Source organism: Abramis brama (assembly GCF_963993115.1).
Source record: "Abramis brama genome assembly, chromosome: 20".
Taxonomy (NCBI): Eukaryota; Metazoa; Chordata; class Actinopteri; order Cypriniformes; family Leuciscidae; genus Abramis; species Abramis brama.
In genome coordinates this window covers 11,383,602-11,408,195 of record NC_139982.1, presented here as the reverse complement: position 1 = coordinate 11,408,195, position 24,594 = coordinate 11,383,602, and the positions used below count along the sequence as shown (strand labels likewise).

The window sequence follows — 24,594 nt, the reverse complement described above, 5'->3', positions numbered from 1 at the left end:
TCTCATTATTTTCTAACAAATATACCCTTTCAGGCACAAAGACAGACCACACCCACACATTGAATCAGAGTGTGATATGAATCGTACCTCAGTGAGTTTATTGGAGCTTAAATGAAGTTTCTCCAGGCGGGCCCACTTGTACACCGGGCCGCTCAGGTCGAGTGTGGAGATCTGATTATGACTGAACATCAGCTCTCTCAGGTTTACACTGACCCACAGAGCTGGACCCAGAAGAACACTAATGCTGTTCTTTCTCATGTCCAACGAACGCAAACTAACAGACAAAGAGACGTGTTAAAAGAGAGTTACAAAACGATATAAAAAAGAACAAAACAAAACAAAACAAGTTAGGCTTTAGTAACCGCATCTTAAGCCAGAGTGCAAATTATACAATTATTAAGACTTTAGGAGATGTGATGATTGATTAGGAATTTCTGCCAGTAATGTCGAGCAACCAAAACTGTCTCATGTTAGATTGTAAAAAGCTTAATGTCTTAGTTTAGTTTTAGTTTACAAAAATTTGTAAGGCTAACTGTAACCATGGTATTGTGGCAGAAATAGTTGAATCTTTATTATTATTATTATTATTATTATTATTCATCTCAGGGTTTGTACAACATTTGAGAGTGAAATTCAAGCAACTTTCAAGGGCTTTCAAGTGCTTCTCACTTTTCCAGCTCTTCAAAGTTCTATATGTTTTTTTTTTTATGTAAGAACACTAACACTTTGTAGAAAAAAAAAAAAATCCACTATATTTTCCACTATAACCACAACACTTGATCCATTAATACAAACACTTTATCTTCTATTCTATATCTATTATCTAAAAAAAAATAAAAATAAATACAGGTACTGCGTTAGATCAAACTGGGAAGGGTCATAGCACTTGCATATTGTTGTCCTATTGTTAGTTTAACTGCTTCTATTGTTCTCATTTGTAAGTCGCTTTGGGTAAAAGCGTCTGCTAAATGAATAAATGTAAATGTAAATGTAATAACCAGTAGATGGTGGCAGAAGAGAACTTAGTGACTTTCCACTACCTAATATTTAGCAAAAAAGGGGTCACAAAGTCTCATGAAAAACAAACAGTTTTCTTCAAATTGTGACTGAATTACACACAAAGCAAGTAAAAAGCGCTGCTTTTATAATCACTGAAGCAGTCGTTCAGTTCAGCATGATACTATAGAAGAAAAATGGTACATTTAATAAGAGTAGAATATTTAACTTTCCCTAAAAAAGTGAGGTTTTTGCAAGTTACTGTTGTTAATAAAATTTAATTTTATCAATTAAAGCTCAGTGCTTTACTGTCAAATTTCCAATAAACAAATGTAATATTATTAGTAACTGCACTTATTAATGCAAAAGAATAGTAATTTTAGGATTAAATTAACTTTATGATTAAAAATCCCCCCAGCGCTCCCAGATCAGGTGCTGGTGCTCTCAAATGTTAGTCTGGATCCCTGCTCATACTGTAAGTGCTTTATTGTAGACACAACGTTTTTACAAACTTAAGGACAAGTTAAAATTATTTTTAAATGTAAAATGTATAAAGCATATCACAGGTGCTGTTTGTAAATCAGAAGTATGTATTGTTATTAATATGTAAATTTGAGAGAGAGAAAACACACTTACTATGGCAAGTTCATGATTATTTCAGGAACACTTGTAAAATTGTTCATTGATAGTTTAATTGTGGTTATTTTTGAGGGAAGGTGTGACAATGAACCTGTATGAAAAAAAGACCGTTAATAACAACAGAAACAATAAACAGAACACGATTTTCCATCTTAGTTTTCATGAAACAACATTTTAAAAATATTTTAAATGTGTAATGTGACATATTTTTATCCAAAGTGAATTGATTGGATGGTAAAAAAAGCAAGCACCCAATTTGTCACGGCTGTAACTATATGTGTTAATGTGTATTATAGCAATGTTAACTGGCATTAAATTACAGCGTCAACTATTGTTAAGATTTTAGAAAGGCTGCATTATTTACAACACTATCCTAAAACAAGTGTTTTTATTGTATATATCAAAAGTGTTAAACATTGTTTTCCGTTATAAATACAAGTATTTAATGAATAACTTTAAAACTTAAACTGAAAATGAACAATGTTGTCTTGGCAACTAACTGAAATAAGTTCATGAAGTTGAAGTAGTAAAATTACTAAAACTAAAACAAAATGTATTAAATTATATAGAGATATAAAAAAAGCAATAAAAACTAGAGCCCGACCGATATATCGGTGGGCCGATATTATCGGCCGATATTAGGCATTTTCCAAACTATCGGTATCGGCATTTATAATGGCCGATAAATGAATATTTAAAAAATAAAATAAAAGCGGACGAAACACCCTTCAACCATGTTATGATTGTTGGCGCTGCATAGTTTGTCCACTAGAGCGCACTCTACAAGGAAGACTGCTAACATCAATGAGCTTGGAAATCACAATGAACTTATTCTGCCTAAATAAAGTAATGATTACTGTATTTATAACTAGCATATCTGTAGTTCCAGTCCCTGCATTGTAAAATGTAAGTTAGGCACGCGAGGAGTGAACATTTAGACATAGAGAAAAAGTATCAAACATAGCCTGTGCATAAAAGTTAGCTTTTCTTTTACACGTGTGTGAAATCCAAGCAAGTTGACATTGTAATTATAAGGTAGCTTATAACATTGACATTTGGCAGACGCTTTTATCAAAAGCGACTTACATTGCATTTCAAGGTACACATTTACAATCTTATCAGTTCTTCACACACACATTATTACATAATTGAATTATTACTGTCAATATTAATAATAATAGTTGACTTTTTTTTGTCCAAATGACTTTAAGTTTCATATCTTAAGTTTGTATTTTTATACATTATATTTATCAGAACTTTAATATATTCTGTTCTGTTGTGACAATAAAACAAACAAGTTTATTTTTAAACTGCATTATCATATTATTTTAGTAAGGCTGAGGACTCTTAAATAACGACAAATAACTAATGTTAGGGAAATCTGGTCATGTTTTGTTACGCGTTTCTGGATTTTTTTTTTTAAATATATATCGGCCGATATATCGGAATATCGGATTTTTAAATCACCAAATATTTGTATCGGTATCGGCCTTAAAAATCCTTTATCGGTCGGGCTCTAATAAAAACGATAAATGACAAAATAGAAAAAGAAAACTGAAAATGCAACAAAAAAAAGGTGATTCAAAATATCAATAAATACTATAATAGCATATAAATAACTGTAAAATAACACTGGTCTAAAACAATTACTAAGTAGAAGTTTGCATATTGACTAACATTAACCAACAGCTCGTGAAGCATAGCCAATAATATATTCTTCTTGAAGTTAATATATTTTGATGAAATATTACAAAATCATTTTTAAGACATTTTTTTTCATGTTTGCTTTAAAGAGTTGGCAGACTTACTGATTTGGTTAACACAAGCGATGAAAGTTTCCATCTTGAGACATTCAGTGAGGAAGTTTTCTGAAACCATTTTAACCTGATTCTTACTGACATCTAAAACTTTCAACTCAGCCAGACAGAGAGGGAGAGACAGTTCTGATATCTGATTGCTGAAAAAAAATAAAAATAAAATAATATTTATATGTATATAGAACCTTTTTTACACTTATGTATATCCCAAAAAAAATGATAAGAAGAACAAATGAAAGAAATGACAGCAGCGCAGCCCTCTAGAAAAACGATCATCCTATAGCATACCCCTCCAACGAGAGCTCTTCCAGTTTGTCCGTGGCCTGACCCAGCTGGAAGGGGAAGACGGTGATCTGGTTGAAGGAGAGGTTGAGCTGGCGTAAGGATGGACTGCACACAGCCGGGTCCAGCAGCAGAAGTGGACCGATGCAGTTGTGTGACACATTGAGCGCGCTCAGAGCGGGCAAACGCAGGAGATCTCCAGGAAGTGACTGCAACTGGTTCCCTTGGAGATCTAGACGGGTTAGACTTCTTAAACTCTAAGGAAAAGAAAATAACTATTTTATTAACTTATTTGTACTGAATGTGCACATGTAGTGTACTTCAAATCTTAAAAGTATATATGTCACATGTTGAGTGCGTTTTAATTCATGTTTTTCCTGGTGTTATTTTATGTGTTCCCTTTGTGGATTTATTATTTAAGACTGTTTGCACTTCCATTGCCGTGCGCTTATTACAGCAACTCTTGATAGCTTTACTGTAAATTACATTTTAAATCATTGTTTTAATTTTTTTTCTGTGCTTTAAAGAAATACATTTATTTTTCTAACAAACTAAAGCACATACACTTGATTATAATTTTAATTGTAGTGTGTTATTTGATTACATTTCAAGTTAATATACTTTGAATGTACTAAACTGCAACTTCCTTAAAAAACATGTAATTACAAATATATTTAAATACATGACATACAAATTTCAGTGAAAATAAAGTACACTTTAACCTTATTACTATGACTACTTAAGTGGGTCAAAAAGCACTCTAAAATTCAGATAATTGCATTTAATATAAATTTAAACTATAATCAGTGTTATTGTATTATCATTGATAGTACATCAAGTCAAACTAAATGAAAATGAGAAATGTTGCTTTGGCAACAAGCTGAAATCAAGTATGTTTAATTTTTTTATATTTTATTTTATTTCAGTTAAGGTTTATTTTGTTTCAAGTAACCCTGACTATAATACATTGTATATAATTGCAATTAAGCATCCTTTTAAAGTTCTTTAAAAGTATATAATTTCCAAAACATGAACTCTTTTTAAAAGTATGCTTAAGTGTACTTTTTCATAAGGGAACTTAGCATCATTTAAAGGAACACTTCGACTTTTTGGGAATTATTCACCGTATCCCCCAGAGTTAAATAAGTCCATACATACCCTTCTCATCTCCATGCGTGCCGTAACTCTGTATGACGCGCCCACCGCTAGCCTAGCTTAGCACAAAGACTGGGGGTAAACGGCTCCAGCTAGCATACCGCTCCCAATAAGTCCAACTGCTACTCCACCCAAGTAGCAGTGCTTCGCCTTCTGAGAATATAGTTCCCAGCATTTTCCTATTTACATGTTGTGATTTGTATAGTCACAGCGTGTACAAATAACAAGGTCACATGAGACACAGCCATCTTCTAACCGTATACATACTGGGAACTATATTCTCAGAAGGTGAGGCACTGCTACTTGGGCGGAGTGATTAGCGCAACACCTGAAAAGCACCGTTGTTACTTCCGTCAACAAAACCAACGTGACTAGATAATAATAAGATGGCTGTGTCTCATGTGACCTTGTTATTTGTACACACTGTGACTATACAAATCACAACATGTAAATAGGAAAATGTTGGTGTAATTTTGTCACTTATTGGGAGCGGTATGCTAGCTGGAGCCATTTACCTCCAGTCTTTGTGCTAAGCTAGGCTAGCAGTGGGTGCGTTAGACAGAGTTACGGCACGCACGGAGATGAGAAGGGTATGTATGGACTTATCTAACTCTGGGGGATACGGTGAATAAGCTAAAGTCCCAAAAAGTCGCCGTGTTCCTTTCATTTATGTTCTGCTACAGATGATAGTACTAAAATCGATAGTAACTAACATGTTCACAGAAACATTGTGAATAGAATACATTGTAGAAACATTCCAGAATGGCTTTCGAACGCTGTTTCATGTTAACTTTGACAACACACTTAATTTAATAATACTGTCAAAATGTTTCCACACACCTGACAGAGAACACTGGGAAACTCTGATAGACTGTTTTTGCTCAGATCAAGCCGAAGAAGGTTTTCAATCTGTCGCTTAAGAGAGCTCACATCCGTCAAACAGGACAGATTGCTCAGCTCATTCCCTGATAGGTCGAGCAGACGGATGGGGTCTTTGTCTATGGCCAGAGGAACTGCACCAGGAGTCGAGCTTTCCACGAAACCCTGCCCTGTAGAGTTAACACAATAGAAGACACATTGATCGGGTGAAATTTGATGGACTAGTTCACATGTCGGACAGCTTGTTATACAGTATGTACCTCTGGTGTTGTGAGAGTTAAACCGCTTATACAGAGGGACGCTTGGATCTGGGTCACGATGACTTCCCTGTACAAAAGATATTAAGTCAGAGACCCTCATTGTTAAAACCCAAGCACACAGTCCACCAAAAGTGCATCTGTTCGATCCGATACCTCTGAATTGGCACGTCTACGTCGACTGTGATTTCTCCAAGCAGGTTTTCTGCCCACTTCTGGCGAATCACTGAAAGGCAACACTCCATGTGGAGGTCCGTCACTCCCTGCCAATGGAACAGCACATTCATTCTTTCAGATAAATAATATTAGAATATCGTAAGTGTAATTTTCTTGCTGTGAGTCAATTAACAGTATTAAATTAATAACAGGATATGCATGTTGATTAATCAACTGCAATAATAATTTATGTCAACATTGATTCTGCATAGGTCAATAATTACTAATACATACAAACTTTTTCAGCATATCATGAGGTTGCAAAGGCTTGGTGTTTCCATGAGAATCATCTTACCGTCACTCTCCAAGTCATCAAGCATGAAGGCTAAGCTTTCATCTAAGGAAATGTGCGAGTCATCACTTTCCTCATCCGTAAAATATCTGAATGTGCTGACATCACTCTGTAATCTACTGACTCGCCTCCTCTGGAGTGACAAGATCTGTCTGGCCAAACACTGACCTTTACCTTAAGAGACACAAAGAAAAGATTTACCATCAACAGTCAGGCTAGATATTGTTATGTAGAATTAAATTCCCCACATACTTATAATAGTATAGTAAAAGTAATGACAAACTGATTCTCTAGAAGCCACAAATCAAGTGACAAGTGATTTTCTTTCCCTCCTTTCTGTGAATGGTGTAAAAACTGGTGTTCCTTTACTTATTTTAAGCAGTAAAGACAAGCCCCATGTTTTTTAGACAAAGAATTTTTAAAAAGTGTGTTTATTTGTATTGAATGTGCCCTAAAATCTTGAAAAAAAAAAAAAAAAAAAAATATATATAAATATATATATATATATATATATATATATATATATATATATATATATATATATATATATATATATTATATATATATATATTTTTTTTTTTTATGTACTTGTAGATCATATAAAATGAGTGAAATAAAAGGTCACTTAAGTGTACTTAAAGAGAGTATACTTGTAACAGGTATTTTCTCTGTTACTTCCTTGTAATTCTCTTCCTAGCCAGTAGGGGCAAACCTCCTCAGGTAACGAGAGTAGGACTCCAGGTATAAAGGACAAGGAAGAGAGGCTTGTGGGAGCAAGAGCCACACGGTGGTTTAGCTATTCAGCATGCTGTGGTTTTCCTTGAGGAACTATTAGTTCAGCACTCGTTTAAGACTGTTAAGCATACTAATATAGTTTGTATAAAGCAAACCTCTTTACTCCAATTGGATGTGCTCCTACACATCACTGAATGTCGGAATTATTTTAACCCTAATGTGTGCAAACATGATGGTTATTGTAGTTCTAGACTAAATGTGATCGTGCATTTACTCATCTCACTTGCACAGAAAAGAGTCAATATTCCTCAAAATGAATAAAATCAGTGAAATGCAGAATCAGAATACTATGCAAACCTCCAATAACTAAATATGTTAAATAAAACAAACTTTTATGCATTTAATCTCACTTTATTGACCAATGTACTTGCTTCTGACCTTCGATGATTCAGTTAAACCATAAGCAAAAAAGACTAGATATTTTTTTTGTTTTTATTGGTGAAGTAAGTGTTAAACTTTCGTCTCCTGCATCTATTCTTCTGTTATCCAGAACAGCAGCAGCTGAAAGGTTTGTTTGAGCGGCGCCCTCTACTGTACACGCGTGAATTTGCATTTCCTTCAGCCTGAGGCTTATTATTTCACTTTTGGTGTGAAAGGCTCAAAAATATACCTTTTTTGTTATAAAAAAAAACAAGCCCAGCCCAAGTGGAAAAAAAAAGTAACGCAAAAGTAACATAACACATTACTTTTCTAAAAAAGTAACCAAGTAACGCAATTAGTTACTTTTTAAGGGAGTAACGCAATATTGTAATGCATTATTTTTCAAAGTAACTTTCCCCAACACCGTTTTCATATAAAAATTTACTTAAAACTGCAGTCCGTAGTTTTTTCTCTTTGTCGCCATCTCTGTTCGAAATCTGCAATTGCAGTTATTCGCGGAATTATCAACTTTGTGTGGGTTGTGTCTCGGCACGGCACAGCGCAGATGAATCCAATGTTTTGAGGAGAATGTGCGGCTGTCAGTCGCCGCGCCGGTGTGGATACTGGCATTCAGAGTCACAGATTCTACTTTTTGGAAGTATGACCAACATAAGAATTTTCACCGGAAAATGTCGTCTGAACAAGTATTATCCACTTTTGTTCTGACCAACTAAGGGGAAAAAAGCATTGCAGTAAATCGTGCCGATTAAATCTAACGATCGCTTATCATATCACGTCAAACCGTGCAAATTATACTTTGTTCTCAAATTGTTAATGTTAACAACATCAGCATTGCGTGACTACATTTAATGTGTATTAGGGCTACCTGTAGTTCAGTTTCCATTTCTATGCAATTTCTAATTGTCATACCAACAAATTATTGTTCTTTAGAACTGGTTCTCTTTGAAATACAAACACACGTATCTGTATCAGACGCATATTTAAAACTGGAATATAATCAAATTTTTACCTTTCAAAAGCCCTTCCGATATTTATCCTTGTATTCGCATGGGCCGGTTGCAGTCTCTTTTTTTCTCCGAAGTCCGAAGTCTTTTGTATTTTACAATGGGTGAATCTCCAGTTGTCACTGGTGATTGACGTTTGAACCTTTCTGGATCCGCCATCAAATCAAATTGATAAGTTTATATCAAGTGCTGTGAGAAAAGGCTATAAATCTCCACCTCCAACATCCTCACACGCAATATAGCCTACTAGCCGAGACTCTTCTTTATGTGTACAGATGTGACGTAATGACGCAAAGACATAATTGAATTTCCACCAGTAATCCACCAGTACCACTGGAATTAAAAACATTATTACAAACTTACCGGTTTGAATGGAGTTAAGGCAAGCAGAGAGTTTTGAACACTGGCTGGTTATGTACTTGCTCAAAAATTTATTTGGGATAATTTTTAACCCAAAAAAGTTACGGACTGCAACTTTAAGACCTATTTAAGTGGTTCTAAATTTAACTATTTCCATTTAATAGAATTTAATTTTAATTATATTTAATAAAAATTATTTATATTTGACTGCAAATAATTTGAGTTTGATTCTACTTGACTGTAGCTGACGCTTTGACACAGCTCACTGACATGATTGCTCGAGCCACGGAGAAGCTGAATATTGACTGGCCAGAGGAAGCTCAGGATGTTCAGCGTTTCCCGAGTGGCTCTCACTCCTGCTCAGCGTGTAGAAGCTGCCATTCATCAACGATCTTCGCATCAAGGTGTCAAGATTGTGGAAGCAGCCCGACTTCACCAGCCTCATTGGTTCAGTGGAGCGGGGCTATGCTTGCATCCCAGCAAATGAGTACACGTCTCACCCTGGATCTCTCGGAGTTAGATCTCTCCCACTGAAGGAGCTAAGGTTGGCGAGACGTTGAGTCCATCACCTCTGGCCTCTCTGTGCTTCAGCACTCTCGTAGAGTAATTGAGCTGATATCTGCAGCTAAGCTCCACCAGCCTTCAGCAACACAGAGCCATCTCTGATTAGTTTGCCAGGAAGAAGAAGGTCAAAATGCCAAAGCATATTCGCCTTTCTCTGCGCTCCCCTCCAGAGCCAGACCTGTCAGACTCGCCACAAGATGTGCTTCGGTCGACTGCTGGCTGGTTGTACGGTCAGTAAAGCAAAATACTTCCATGCGCAATATTGTTCTTGGTTGCTGGAAGCCGTGCATCATGTCGGATTTCATAAATGTGTCAGACGAAGGTTGTGCCCCCAAGAATTATGCTTTCTTCCCTCAGTGGGGATTCAAACATTGAGGTGCACTGTGAAATGTTTTCCCCCGCAGTGGAACCCCAAATTCAGACGTGTATCAGAGAACCTCTCATCTCAGGCGTTGTCGGTAGGAGATGCAGAAGGCTTTCTCCCCACAACGGAGTGCCGAGATTAACTAAGGCCACATTTACACTGCAGGTCTTGAGTGTGTACTAATGGTCTGGTGGTAGAACTTTTGTTAAGCATATCAGAAGTTCTGGGTTCGAATCTGCCCTTGAATAGGTTTTTTTCCCTCATTAAAACTACATGTGTTCATCAGTGATCATATATCAAGAACAGGGACATGTTTGTGGGCATTTTATTTAGTGATTTTACAGGTAGTAGTCTCCACAACAGGACTGAAGCGTGTGTCTGTGCACGAGCCACCGTCACTGATAACAGCGCAGCGGCGACGAGCACTCAGGATGATTTCTAAAGCAACACATTTCAGCGCCAGGTCGGCTCTTATTTAACACAAACGAATGGCATTAATACTCTGCTAGTCGACTAGAGATGTTTAATTTGTTATAGATATATCTGTACCACGACGTGTTTCAAAAAGTCACTTTTTTCAATGACGTACGACTCACATTGACGGGAATATCCGATCTGACACAGCAGGTGCAAATGGCCGTATCCGATTCTTATCGGATTTATTTCCACATTTGAATGAGGCTTGAAACCAATCTGAGAATATCGGGATCCATTAGCTTTTTTCTTGCTTACACGTTTGTGGGTCATATCTGATCTGTCCCACATGGCAGGAAAAAAATCGGAATCAGGTACTTGATCCCCTTGAACCATGCAGTGTAAATGCGTTCCTCAACAGTCCGGGGCACAAACCAGTCTTATACCCCTCATATTTCAGACACGGTTGGTTGGAGATGACCAATAGCACAGTGTCAGGCAATGTTGTCATTGATGAGAGACTCGGGTGCGCCACAGTTATCAGTTTGATATTGAACTTTCTGCTCACTTGGCTTCATGGAAACTTCTGCGGGGTACTATTCAGTTTCAGGATGAAGGATGGAGGTCTGTGTCCTATTTTAGATGAACACTTTACTCTCTGGTCAAGAACAAGTTCAGAATATTGACGCAGAAGTGTGTTCTGATGATTCAACCAAGAGACTGGTTTGTCATTGTTATGTCAGTTTGTTTTTGAACTTCCCTCCGTGTTTCTTTTATTCAGTTTCCCGCCACTCCTTGTCACCATCATCAATTATCTTGTTAAGGTCCTTTGTCTGTCTCATGTATATATTCCCTGTGTTCTCCCTCAGTCTTGGTCGGTTCTCGTTGATGTTTGGTTGTGTTATTCTCCTGTGTTTTTCCTTGTTCCAATGTGTTTGATGATTAAAGTCTTCCTTCCAAAGTTCTTCCTCGTCGTGAGCCTTTCGCAGCACCTCCAACCATAACAGTCATAGTGGATCTGAAGGTTACTTATTTCCATATTCAGATCATCCTGAGACACAAGATGTAGTGCTGGGTGGTAAGACCAATAATTTATATCACGGTATTTTTCTAAATTATACCGGTTTCACGGTATATGGCGGTATATATTTATTCAAGCATGACTGGGTGTTAACCACATTTTCTACTGATTGAGAGAGGAAATACTGCAGTAGATTGACTTAGACTGCCCTATTTTACTGTCATGAGTGAATATTGTAGAAATATTCCACACTAGTATTAATACAGGTTTGCAAGGCTGTTTACAAAGAGCTGCCAGCAAGAGGAGTTTCCCCGGTAACGGCTGTAAACAAACCAGCCGCTCATAAACACTGCTTTATCAGGAAAGATAAAGAAATGATTAAATGAAAATAACTTTTAAACTTTTCTTGACAGTCAGTTGGTTCCCTTCAAAGATACATTCATATAAAAACTCCCGCGCTGCGTTTTGACTTTGAAACGTCCAGCGCTCATGTTTATTCAATGATGTCAAATCCTTTTGGAAAATTATTTGTGGCGGGCAGTGTTGATATTTTGAACCAATGTATAGGAAACACTGTAATATAATTTGACAGCTATCAATTATAGTTTAACCTATCCATCTTCACCGTTTTTCTTTCTTTCTTTTTTTTCTGATATTCAAAACTTTTTTTGGTGTCTCAAAATGTGTTTAGAACATGGCTTAGAAATCTCTTTAAATTTCAGACATTTTTATAGCGAATAATGACCCCAGAATATGTATGTCAAATACATGCCAAACTTCAAACAACATTAGGCACTGCCAGATCATGTGAATGGACTCACTGTTCTTGTTGCTTGTTGGAGACGGAGTCCTGCACTCAGAGAGCAGAGCGCTGAGCCACGTTGCCTTCATCTGTCCGAGGCGGAAGCTCCCGAGGCACAGGGCGCTGTTGGAGCGGTCCAGGCCCAAACGCCTGAGCAGGAGCGTGACCACGGGGTCCTCACCCCTCCTGACACACACGCTCAGAGCTCCACGCAACTGCTGCTCATGAACACCTGCAGAAACCAGCAGCTCCAGCAAGGCCAGAGGAGCCCCCCGATCACACACCTGAACAAACACAGCAACATCTTCTTCAGTGCTAGGAATGACAATGACGATCCTGTTATAATGTCAGTCAAGCTTTCTTGAATATAGGGAAGTGGAATGAGTCCAAGTGGACGCTGCACACTGGTGGTGTTTGAGGAGAGACCCCTGATATGATTGTAAAGCGATTTGGGTGTACTGTAGGACATAGATGGATCTCAATCAGCTTTACTATCCATCCATCCATCCATCCGTCCGTCCGTCCGTCCGTTCATCAATCGATCGTTCATCGATCATCCATCCATCCATCCATCCTCTCTAACCATCCATCCATCCATCATCCATCCATCCATCCATCAATCCATCATCCATCCATCCATCCATCGTCCATCAATCGATTGTTCATCGATCATCCATCCATCCTCTCTAACCATCCATCCATTCATCAATCGATCATTCATCCATCCATCCATCCATCCATCCATTCATCAATCGATCATTCATCCATCCATCCATCCATCCAGAATTAAATAGGCTGTTGTCATATTGCTATATGTAAATAACCACTTTTATGATTGGCAAATGTGAAAAGAGTAAAAACATAAAAACACCCCATTTAAAACCACAGAATGAGTAAACTATGATTTTTCATTGTTGTAAATATTCCTTAAAGATTCATAAATCAGACCTGATATATGAGCGAATCGCTCTTTGTTTTCTTGTTGATGTCAGCGCCCAGCTTAATGAGACATTCTGCCATGTCCACATCTCCGTCCTCACACGCTCTCTCCAGCAGCATGTACATGATCTCAGTGTCCGCCACCATCTTAGACAGGCACAGGCAACTCATTCCCTGCAACTGAAGCCCAACACAATTGGGATTTATCAGGGGATCTTGCTTTTGATTTGTTTGAGGCTAAAACCTTTTAGTTAAATTTCCTCACTGGATCTCGACGCTGGTCTGCCGTCTTCTCCCGCAGGACCTGAAAGATCTCTTTCTCGAAAGCTTCTTTCTGCAGCCATGCTGCGGCGCTCGAGCAGGTGTCCAACAACTTCCACACCGCCTGAAATCCCTAATGACAAAAACACACACTGTTAGGAACAACAACAACCCTATTGATTTTGAACTGATAATAATTGTAGTGAACTACCTTTAGAAGCATGATTGTGTCCTCTTTGTGTTGCCGTACAGAGCTGACCAAAACAAAGGCCAGTACAGGCACCATCGTACGGGAGAGCTTCTTCTTAGAGATGAGGTGAAACAGGAGACTAAGAGCCCAGTAGTGAATATCTACAAAATGGTGATGAGTTTCGATTATTATACAGTTGTATTATATAGTTGTGCTGTAAGATGTTTAGCATTTTTTAAATTGTGCGTTTTTTTTTTTTTTTTTTTTAAACCTTTGTCAGTCAGATGGTCTCTTCCTGTCTTAGGGGCCATACACACAGAATGTGTTTTAATGTTTAAAAACGTGAGACACAAGGAAGTTATGAAAACTTAAAGGGATAGTCCACCCAAAAAATGAAAATTCTGTCATTAATGACTCGCCCTCATAAGACTTTTTTTCATCTTCAGAACACAAATGAAGATCTTTTTTGATGAAATCTGAGAGGTTTCTATCCCTCCATTCACAAAACAACATTGTGTTCCAGAGATTAACGAAAGTCTTATGGGTTTGGAATGAGATGAGGTTGAGTAAATTATGACAAATTTTCCATTTTTGGGTGAACTAACCCTTTCAGGGTCTAAAGACACATTTTTAAAAAGTTTAACTTCATTATTTTTAGAATAATATGTCATGAGAGAGATTCTTCAAGAGACACAAGTGTAATATTTAAACGCATCCATCTAGCATGTTTTCATAGGACAACACTGCAAATGCAGCACAGAGGAACTCAAAAACCCATTCTGTGAGAACGGTCCTAAGTGGGCAGTTTTTGGCCTGAATAAGCAGCAATGTGGACCAGACCTTATGTCGACACTCAGGTCTGGCTGGGATTAGAAGTAGAGGCTTGTGATCTCCTGGCAGGGAGAAGTGGTTAGACTCACCGCGTTCCTGTGGAAACATCTGCATCGTATGAAGAACCGTGTCAATCGCCCCCTGCTGGCACATGAGGTCCACAGCTCCAGAACAGTCGGCTAGCGCTGAGAGTACGCCAAGTCCACACTCTTGAATCTCCTTACTACTGATAAACTAAACACACAAACATCAAATGAAACAACTTTTACTTAAATGTTAAATAAAAGCCACATTTCAAGTCCAATGTTACAAAAGGAATGTTACGGGTCCAATACAAGTTAAAGTCTGACAGCATTTCTGGCAGAATTAGATTTTAGCAGAATAAACTTTAAATAAAAAAAATATTGTTTACAGTAATGAACTTACAATGGAAGTCTATGGGGAGTGGCATTCAAGAGGGTTTAAAAACAGAAATGCCAAGTTCATATTTTTGTTTAAGAGCAGATATTAAAGGGATAGTTTATTCGAAAATGCTAATTCAGTCATGCAGAATCTCACCCACTGACACGTTTTTCCAAACCTATAAGACTTTCGTTCATCTTCAAAACAAATTAACATATAGAATAAAAAAACTGGTCAGGTTTCATTAAATATTTCTTTATTTGTGTTTTAAAGATGCACAAGAGCCTCTGAAAGTGTAAACGCCAGTGGGTGGGGCCTATGGTGCAATGATGTATAACTATTTGTCGATGTCTTGGTCTGGAGGCAGGCGTATGCCCGTGTGTCGTCACAGATATTGCAATATCAAAACGAGACGTTTTTGAAGCTTGATTAAATAAATGCTTTGTTTATAATGAGGAGGACGTTTTAAGCTATGAAACTTGCAGGATGTTTTAATGGTACAAAGACCTCTTATATGTCAAAAGATCAAGGCAAATTTGATTTCTCATGTCATGACCCTTTTAAAGGTAGGGTAGGTCAACTAGTTCTTCCAATGTTTCATCATCGGACTCACGCTCGGATTGATATGGTAAAATGGACGCCATCGTTACTGTCTTTACTATGTGTGCAATCGCTGAGCTTTAGGAAGCCTCCGGAGCTGAAGTTCAGTTATGGCAATGGGTGTTTTGTTTACGACAGGCGCTGTACGCGGTAGACCAATCACAACAGACTGGGTCATCTGACCAATCAGAGCAGAGTAGCTCGCGGAAAGGAGGGATTTAGAGAGAGTGAATCATTGGACGAGTTGTTTGAGAATCACTGAAAAATGTGGTGATGTGCAATATTATGAGAAAATGAAAGTGTTTTTTGACCTGTAAACCTGTTGTAACAAAATTAGGAACTTTTAAAATAGCATAATAAAGCACTTTAAATACATGACATACAAGTTTAAATAGAACTGACATTAACGTATATAATGACCCCTTTAAATCATAATTTAGTGGAAATACTCTAGTTGTCTTTTCATATTAATCAGAGATAGGAGAAAATATTTTAACATTGAAAATGTACACCGCTTTAACATGCATTGAACAAAGTATTTACCCTATTAAGTGCCTCTAGATAGACAGTGTGAGCTCCCTCCAGTACACACTGGTTCTTCAGGACCCGCAGAGACACACCCACTGTGTCAGGATCCTCTACAGAGTTGCCATGTTCTCTTAAACTCCTGTCTGTGTTCACAATAAGACAGGAGTCAGAAATCACGCAGGCGTATTTCATTACAGTAAGTAGACAGACATTCTACCTGGGTTGAGCAGAACTAAACTGGCTCTGAGTCCCTCCAGCTGAACTTCAGGAACGAAGTTGTGTGCCTTCAGAGCAATCAGGATCTGTCTGAGAACCAGGGCCCCTTCATCAAGACTGGCCCTCCTGGAGTAACACAAAATTATGAGTCCAGTTTCATGTTTTTGCCTGTCATACGTCATAATATACTGTCATTGATCAGAGGGGGAGGTGGGAAGTCTGTGTGCTTACGCTCCCTGAAAGAGTGTGTGAAGTAGTTTGCAGCCACTTTCACACACGTCACTGGAGCTTGCGTGTTTCCGCATCAGATCCACAATGTTGAAATGGATGCCAAGTGATAGCAGCAGATCTCTCATCCTTCCTGAAGTCACAACAACACAAGCTAAGCGAACTCTGAGAGACATCCCTCGTGAAGAAGAAGTATAGTTTTAAAAAGGGTATTTTTTATGGAGATAATATACTTAAGTGCAAACTGATTTTTTTGGACACTTAATTTAATGTTAACTGCAATGAAATTAAAATGTATTGTGGTTTAAATTTATATAAACGCAATAAGTTGGGCTTTTTTGACCCACTTAAGTAGGACCTAAGTATATCTTCAAATTTAAATTCATAATTACTTGTATTGTCTTTGAAATATGGTTAAAGTGTACTGAAAATGCAATATGCATTTAATTTATATGCAATATAATTTCATGTCATTTCTACTGAAACTTGTATGTCATGTATTTAAATATATTTGTAATTACACATTTCTAAAGATAAAGAAAAATCTATTATCTTTAAATGTAATATCAAATAACACACTACAGTTAAAATTAAAATGATAGTCAACACATCAAAATAAGTGTAATTCTTCAAAGCACTACAAAAGATTATCAAACAATGATTTAAAATGTACTTTAAAGTAAAACTTTATTTAATTTTATTACAAATTGTACTAACAATAAGTGTGTAAAAAAACAAGAATCTGCAAGTACAGCTTCTTAAAAATATACTTTTAAGTTTTGAAGCACATAAGTACGCATTAAATACAATTCAGCACACTTCTTTTTCACAAGGGATCATACATCTCTGTAAAAATAGTCAGTTTTTTATTGTTTTTGTGTAACATTGGCCAAATAACTATTCAAAGAACTAGCATATGTATGAAAAGTATGTACATACAAAATGATATGGACAAGCAGGAAGTATAATAAGAAAATGACAAGTTGGATTCTAACTTGTATGAATTTTATGAATTATGGCATTAAACCATTGTTGGAACATTTACATAAATATATTTATATATTACTTCATTAGAGAATGGTGGAAAATGTATTCTCATAAGACTGCAGGAAGTGCTTATCTAAAAGCACACACATCAGAAATCATACAATATCTGGGCAAACAATTTTTCACAGACTGTAGAACAATAATTTAGTATCCACTGATACCAGTCGGTGGATTATACATGCCATATAATAATATTATGTAATAAAAATCACTGCATACTCACTGTGGTGCTGTATTAGTGTGTGTAATGTACAGGTAGCAGCCTGAAACACCCCCACACTGGATGAGTGCAGGAGCATCGCAGCCATGATGAGAGTGTGAAGAGGAGGCCTGTGTGACAGAGAAACTAATCAAACATTCATAATTACGACATCACAACCTGAGCTCGTTAACATGTGACCGCCTACATTTAAATATCTTCACCTATTCAGTATTCTGCAACTTGATGATAACAGTGTTAACTACACAAGTATGGAGAGGGTCATAACCTCTATACATATAGAAATATAATAATAATACTACATATTATTCTTTTGATTCTTTTATTATTCTGTCAAAATGCAGGAATAAAACTATTAAAAATAATTCCCTTATAGTGGTGTAACAATATATTGTGTCACAAATATATCACAATACAAAATTGCAACAATATGTATTGTGTATAGTTCACCCAAAATAAGTTTTAGTGTCAGTACTACATTTAACTACTATATAATGTTTAAAAAATCATGTATAATAATGCAATAGGGGAATATATGTGGGTCCTGATAATGACAAATATCTTCTGTTACCAGTAAAAAGTGGCATAAACTTTATTTTAAATATATCTAGTCAGTGACAGAGTACAAGAAATATTCGTCTAAAATAATTCTATTTTCAGCTTCAGAATCATGAATATTGTTATTCTGGTGTCATTATTGTCCTGTGCACTGGGTTTCCAGCACCAAGTCCAAGAATATGTTCATTTACACACACAATGAAATACCAAATTTAGCATTTTAATCAACAGTACATTTTTGTTAATCTTTTATCATATGTCTTGGAGTCTCGCAATAATATCGTATCATGAGTTCATATTGTGATATGTATCGAATCATGACATGAGGGTATCATTACACCCCTATTCCCTTGAGCAAAACATTATCTGTATAATAATGGCCTCAACCTTTAATTATAAAAGGAATTCCGGGAAAAAAGTTACATAGCACAGAATATGAAGGAATGCCAACCTTCCTTCCAGTTCCACATGGTTGGACGTGCTGCAGTGGAGCAGAAAGCTGTTTAAGGCCCAACATGCCACTTCCTGATTGGGCAACGAGATAGAAAGTTACATATCCACATTAGTAAAACCAAAATATTGAGATAAGATATTTTCTGCACTGTATACAGGGTAAATCAGGTCACCTGTACTGTGGCGTCTTCAGCATGTCTCTCTAAAGCCGTATAACAGGCCTCTCTCCACACGAGCATCTCCTCCGCTTGAGTGGATTCATTCTTTACCAGAACCTTCTGTTCCACCTCATCCTCTTCCTCACACTCTTTCTCCAACCCTTCATTCTGTACAATACACTCCACTGGGAAAAAACAAAAACAAGACATCGTCGCCTTGAATCATGACTTAATATTAAATTGTAAATGAGGACTGGTCACTGAAAATGTCCAAAATCCCCAAATCTATGTACAAACAGTCTGACAAACAATAATCATAAAAAAGCAGCATATATCTCAAGTGTGGGCTCTAAGGGATCCAGTGGAGGGCCGGGTTCTCCGTTTATACTGTACAATCATGTTCATATTAATCATATGTACTCACCGAGCACGCTCAGACAAGAAAGTGCTTGGATCTGCACTGTGGCGTTCTCAGGATACGAGACACATGCTTTCACTGCTACTTTATGGACACCATTCAGCACCAATATATTGTAGTAACTCTCTGGTAAAAGTCAAAAACAAGACAACACAACTCAAAAAATGTATTAAAACTAAACTGCACTTTTTAAATGTTGTACGAACATCCATGTTTCAACATGACCTTTGACCTGGGCTCACCTGATGTCAATTTCCATAACAAACAGCAACCAGCCTCCTGTATCGGCTCAGAGTCGAGCCACATCTCCATAGCCTGACACGCTAGGCTGTAGCATTTCACGGTTTTGGACATCAGAATCTCAACATTGCTGGCTAGATCCAAGAAAGAGAAGCTTATTTAGTATTATTAATAATGATAATCCTAGCATTGATCATAAAGCATTGAGTGAGCAGTGTGTTTTACCCGGAGCAGCCAGTGGTACGAGGACCCTGAGCACTTGAAGAACCACATTCTCACTGTCCATGAACCGGCTCAGCGCATTCAAAACCACCTCATGGTCCTTCTTCTCAACGAACTCCACCAGATGATCCTCAGAAACTGACAAACAACTCACTTTAACAATTCAATCTGTTATTAAAGTGTTAACAACAATAGCCAAGTCAAGTCACCTTCATTTATATAGCGCTTTTAACAATATAGACTGTTTCAAAGCAGCTTTACAGAGATAATATGAAATTAAAGTGAAGATTGTTTTGGCTTTACAGCAGCTCTATAATAAAGTTATTGTCCAGCTAAAGTTAGTTTTGATTGATTAACTTCCGTTGCAAAGATCATCAGTTATTAACTTAGGGGCCGCTTACACGACACCGTTCCAACAGAAAACAGAAAACTTTTAATGTGTTCTGGACATTCATTTTAACGACAACGCAAACTTTGAAATGGGTTCCAAGGTGCAAGTTTTGACATTTTTTGAAAAACGTGAATCTGTGAAAACGCTGACGGCGTGCACATGCATATCATGCGTTTAGTTTTGCATGTTTGAATATATATGTGCTCAGGCGTATAGTCTTTCTTTACAATAAATCTGAATGCCCTATGAATTTTTTTTTTCTCCAGAAATTCTGTGAATTCAGACATTTTAATTGTTCAGTATTCTGTGTTGTGTTATTCAATTCAAATTTAATATTAACATATATTAGACAATCAAAAGAATGCCTAAAACTTGTATTAAATGTAATCAAACTAATTTTGAACGATTCCTTTCATTTTTGGCAAGCAATGTCTTGCACAACAAAGGCTTACAGTTTGAATTAAAACATGGACGAAATATTGTGTGATATTCCTTAAAAATTATTTTATATAAACTGTATTATATTGTTATTATTACTTTGAGAAGTACATTCTGCTGTCCAACAGTAATACATGTCCGTTCTAACTTTTATTTCGGTGGGCTGTAGTGAAGACCTTTGGATTTCTGTGTGTATCTGATGATAGTTTTATCAAATAAAGTGGTGAAACGTTTGTGAACTCCAGCTCTGGAGAAGAAGTCCATGTCGAATTACCTTATATAGTAGGACGGAAGATGCTGAAAACGAGTGCCACGTGTGCTTCAGTACGTGTAGTAGAAATATGAATTGCGCCGCTCATTCACACAGAGAAATGCAGCCTTTTGAGCTTTAATATTCAAAGACACTCACCATTGTATTTAAGTGTACAGCCCTACTTTTGATTTATTCAATTTAATTAAGTTTGTTCAATTTTGCCAAATTATGTGACATTCAGCATTATACATTAAATTCCATTTCTGCCTGGACTCTTTTTGGATGTGGAAATCATAGTGTCTTATATTACTACTGCTTATCCTCAGAGGGGTTTGTACCAGGTCACAGTTACCTGTCTGCAGCAGTAGTTGTAAAGCAGCACATCCCTGGAGCTGAACCTCTTCTCTGTCACTGAAAGACCTCATGGCCTCCAGAACCAAGAAAAACACATCCACTTCCTCCTCATCCAGAACCTGCATCACAATCTCACCTGACCCACAAACAAGCAACACATCCATCAGGACCACATTTGACCCACAAACACCAAATATTTCTTCCATTTCAGGAGCGGAGTGCGAAAATGCGGCAAAATGGTGGTGTACCTCAAGTGAAATGAAACATCTAACCATCATCATAAATACGTTTGTGTAAGGGGAATGTGGCTATTTCATAATAATAAACAAGAAGAACTAATCCATAGTTATAATGTACTGTCATTACGGATTTAATTATGTCATTCATTCGCAATGCTTCACGGGATGAGTTTGCTTCATGAAAAACGTTAATAGTGCCCAATCCTGTTCCTGGAGATCTGCCCACATGAGCCGTGTTTCCACCGCAGGAACTTTACCCAGAAACTAGGGACTTTGGGATGGTACTTGGTGGATGAATCCGAAATCGCCCCCTATACGACAGCCATCTGTAGTGGTGTCCGAAACCATAGTGGACGTTATTGAGTGCACTTATTCAATCCCACAATGCACTGCAATAACGAGTACGCTACCGATGTACGATGTACGATGTATGCTCAACGGCTGTCCGATTTCACTCACTCGTTTTCATTCACTCCTTCAAGTGAACAGTATTAGTAGCGGACATTTTCCCCTCAGAAAGTCCCGGCTCGTAGTACTTTATCAAAGTTCAGGGACTTTCGGGGGTGGGCGCTGAACATGCTGATTGGTTGAGTTCACGCAGCATTTTATTTCAACCACCATTTTTAAAAGTCTGTTGCAATGTGTGCAGTAAGTGTTCTTTACTATTCGAATCAACAACCGGACATATTTCCCTAATCTTCACAGTACTTTAGACCGCGATGGAAACGCAGACAGCAACAGGTCTGGGGGAAAAAAGTTCCTGGGACAAATTGTTCTGAGTAATTTCGGTGGAAATGCGGCTATGGAGAGTTCAGATCTAACCCTGGTCTAACACACCTGTCTGTAATTATCAAGTGCTTCTTATCTAGCTGGTTCAGTTGTGTTTCATCAGGGCTGTATCTAAACATTACAGGAGAGTAGGTGTCCAGGAACCGGTTTGGGCACCCTTGCAGTGCAGTGTTTTCTTGTTGTAATGTTGTGATTCATATGGGAGCTGGGTGGTTTGGTTAACATTTTTTAAAATAATATTTTGAAATCCTTATGGAGATGAAATAAATGCGAAAAATACATCAGGATTCTCAGGAACCAATATTCTATAATGGTTGTATAAACAGCATCATGGAAAAGCAACCTGAAGTCTTACCTGACTTCAGTAGCAGAGCCAGAGCTCTCAGGCCCACCATCATCATCTTGGCGTCATTATGATACACTGAAAGCACCTTAAGAATCTGCCTATGAACAAACATGCAAACACTCACATAAACCTGGTGAACATGGATAGCAGCAATGAATTTATGAATGTATTCATTAAAAACTGGTTTGAGTCTCTTAGACATCATGACATGTTACAACCCAGGATCAGTTTTTAACTGTTTACTGTTGTACGGCTGGGCTTTCAAAACTTTCAAAATCTTCTACTTGTATGCTTGATCCAATAACAACCAAACTATTAAAAAAGTGATAGTTATACTTGTTCAGCCAGCGTTAAATGTTTTTCCCCTTCCTTCTCTACGGGACATATTCCAAATTCCATTCAAACTGGCAGTTATACGTTTCAGCCAATCACGTTCAGAAGAATAGCCTGGATTAGATCCTGCCTGTAAGATCGCTGTCTTTTTTTAAAATGCCTTTAAAAGTTGTCTTTTTTTCTGTTTTTGTTAAACAATCAGTTCAGTACAAAAACATACAATTTGCAATACCATATAATAATATGATATGCCACAAGGTTCGGTCTTGAGCCCTTTGTTGTTTTTCTTGTACATGCTCTGTTCAGTTTCCCACATTCTTCGAAATATCTTCCTTTGTGTTCAGCAGAACAAAGAAAGTTATACAGGTTTGGAACAACCTGAGGGTGATGATGACAGAATTTAAATTTTGGGGTAAACTTTCCCTTTAAGGCACTTTCTTTGTAAAGCTCTTCTGGAACAATATGTACTATAGAAATAAACTGAACTAAATTGATGCACAATTATTTTATACCAATGCATAAATCCTCCAAGTCAATTACTTTTAATCTTAACCAGTAGAACAAAGGAATTCTCTCTTACTTTTGTACTTTCAGTTTTATAGAATGATACAGAGAGTGGCTTATTAAAGGAAGGCAATGATAGTTATGCTTTAAACTACTGAAAGTTGCTTCAGTTACGTAGTCTATGTAAACAGGAATGTATGGCCATATAAGCTCATAGAAATAACTCGGGCTTACTTGTGCACCTCTATAAACTCATAGTCCACTGGGTTGGTCAGACTATCCAGAGTGGTTGGACAGATCTCCATCAGACGACACAGCAGAGACCAGCCAACCTGCAGTATGATCAAAGCAGTAAATCACTCTTTTTCTGGATCCTAAATCACCATTCTTAGTCAATAAAGCTGAAATTAAATTTTCACCAAAAAAGATGTTACAAGTAACATTAAAAATATATATATTTTTTTCTTTCATTTACTTATTCTTATGTCCTTCTAAACCCACATGACTTCATTCAGACTGTCAGTCCAAATACGAATTTTGTGCAAATTCGATTGCAATACGATCATATTTAGCAACAAAAAAAAAAGAAATGCGATTTTAAAAGGGAGACATGATTTGGATTTGGACTGAACGTAGCCTTTGAGAGGGCATTGTAGTATTGTAGAGTTTCAGAACTCAAAACTTCCCCCGTTGGTCCAAAAACAGCTTTTATTTAAACCAAGCTCCGAAAACAACTCGTTTCGGATTTTGTTACATAAGGACGTAATAGTGCGTCGAAAGATGCCTCTGCAGAATAAGATCAACGCTTACTTCTACATCATCACATCTTTGGCCCCGCCCACTGGTGCATTAGTGAGATGAGAAGGAGAGAAGAGAGATACAGGATCACTGGACTGCAAATAACTTTACCTTCCTAGGGAATGTGGTTATCTATTTTCAACTGTGTGAATGTCTCAGTTGAGCATTATTTGTTTGTTCGGTGTGGGTTCTTTGGTCAATCAGTCGCAATTTCGGCGTAGGCTTTGCAAACAGATATGAAAATATAGATTCAATAGTAATGCGACAACATGTAAATAACCGTGTTTATTCTAATGCCATGATCTGTGATCAGTGATTTCTGATATGTAATGATTCATGTACAGTCAGATGTTCTTTGTCTCAAAATCGCTTATTGCTGTTTATCAGTAAATCAAGCCAG

The 24,594-nt window shown here is 37.2% G+C and overlaps 1 protein-coding gene across 1 annotated transcript in view; it reads right to left on the bottom strand.

Annotated features, from left to right (window-relative positions):
* lrrk2 (leucine-rich repeat kinase 2) overlaps positions 1-24,594 on the bottom strand; it is a 58,600-nt gene that overhangs the window by 31,905 nt on the left and 2,101 nt on the right. Inside the window, exons 3-27 of the mRNA XM_084094331.1 lie at positions 23,631-23,728; positions 22,569-22,657; positions 21,184-21,321; positions 19,753-19,887; positions 19,530-19,661; positions 19,294-19,413; positions 18,885-19,054; positions 18,710-18,783; positions 17,704-17,810; positions 16,437-16,566; positions 16,207-16,331; positions 16,005-16,132; positions 14,549-14,693; positions 13,650-13,789; positions 13,443-13,571; positions 13,187-13,357; positions 12,258-12,522; positions 6,537-6,707; positions 6,182-6,288; positions 6,029-6,095; positions 5,730-5,938; positions 3,741-3,991; positions 3,444-3,592; positions 1,633-1,726; positions 88-274 (exon numbers count right to left, since the gene is read on the bottom strand). Of these exons, the coding sequence (XP_083950457.1) occupies positions 88-274; positions 1,633-1,726; positions 3,444-3,592; positions 3,741-3,991; positions 5,730-5,938; positions 6,029-6,095; positions 6,182-6,288; positions 6,537-6,707; positions 12,258-12,522; positions 13,187-13,357; positions 13,443-13,571; positions 13,650-13,789; positions 14,549-14,693; positions 16,005-16,132; positions 16,207-16,331; positions 16,437-16,566; positions 17,704-17,810; positions 18,710-18,783; positions 18,885-19,054; positions 19,294-19,413; positions 19,530-19,661; positions 19,753-19,887; positions 21,184-21,321; positions 22,569-22,657; positions 23,631-23,728 (3,531 nt within the window). The remainder of the gene's footprint in view (positions 1-87; positions 275-1,632; positions 1,727-3,443; positions 3,593-3,740; positions 3,992-5,729; positions 5,939-6,028; positions 6,096-6,181; positions 6,289-6,536; positions 6,708-12,257; positions 12,523-13,186; positions 13,358-13,442; positions 13,572-13,649; positions 13,790-14,548; positions 14,694-16,004; positions 16,133-16,206; positions 16,332-16,436; positions 16,567-17,703; positions 17,811-18,709; positions 18,784-18,884; positions 19,055-19,293; positions 19,414-19,529; positions 19,662-19,752; positions 19,888-21,183; positions 21,322-22,568; positions 22,658-23,630; positions 23,729-24,594) is intronic.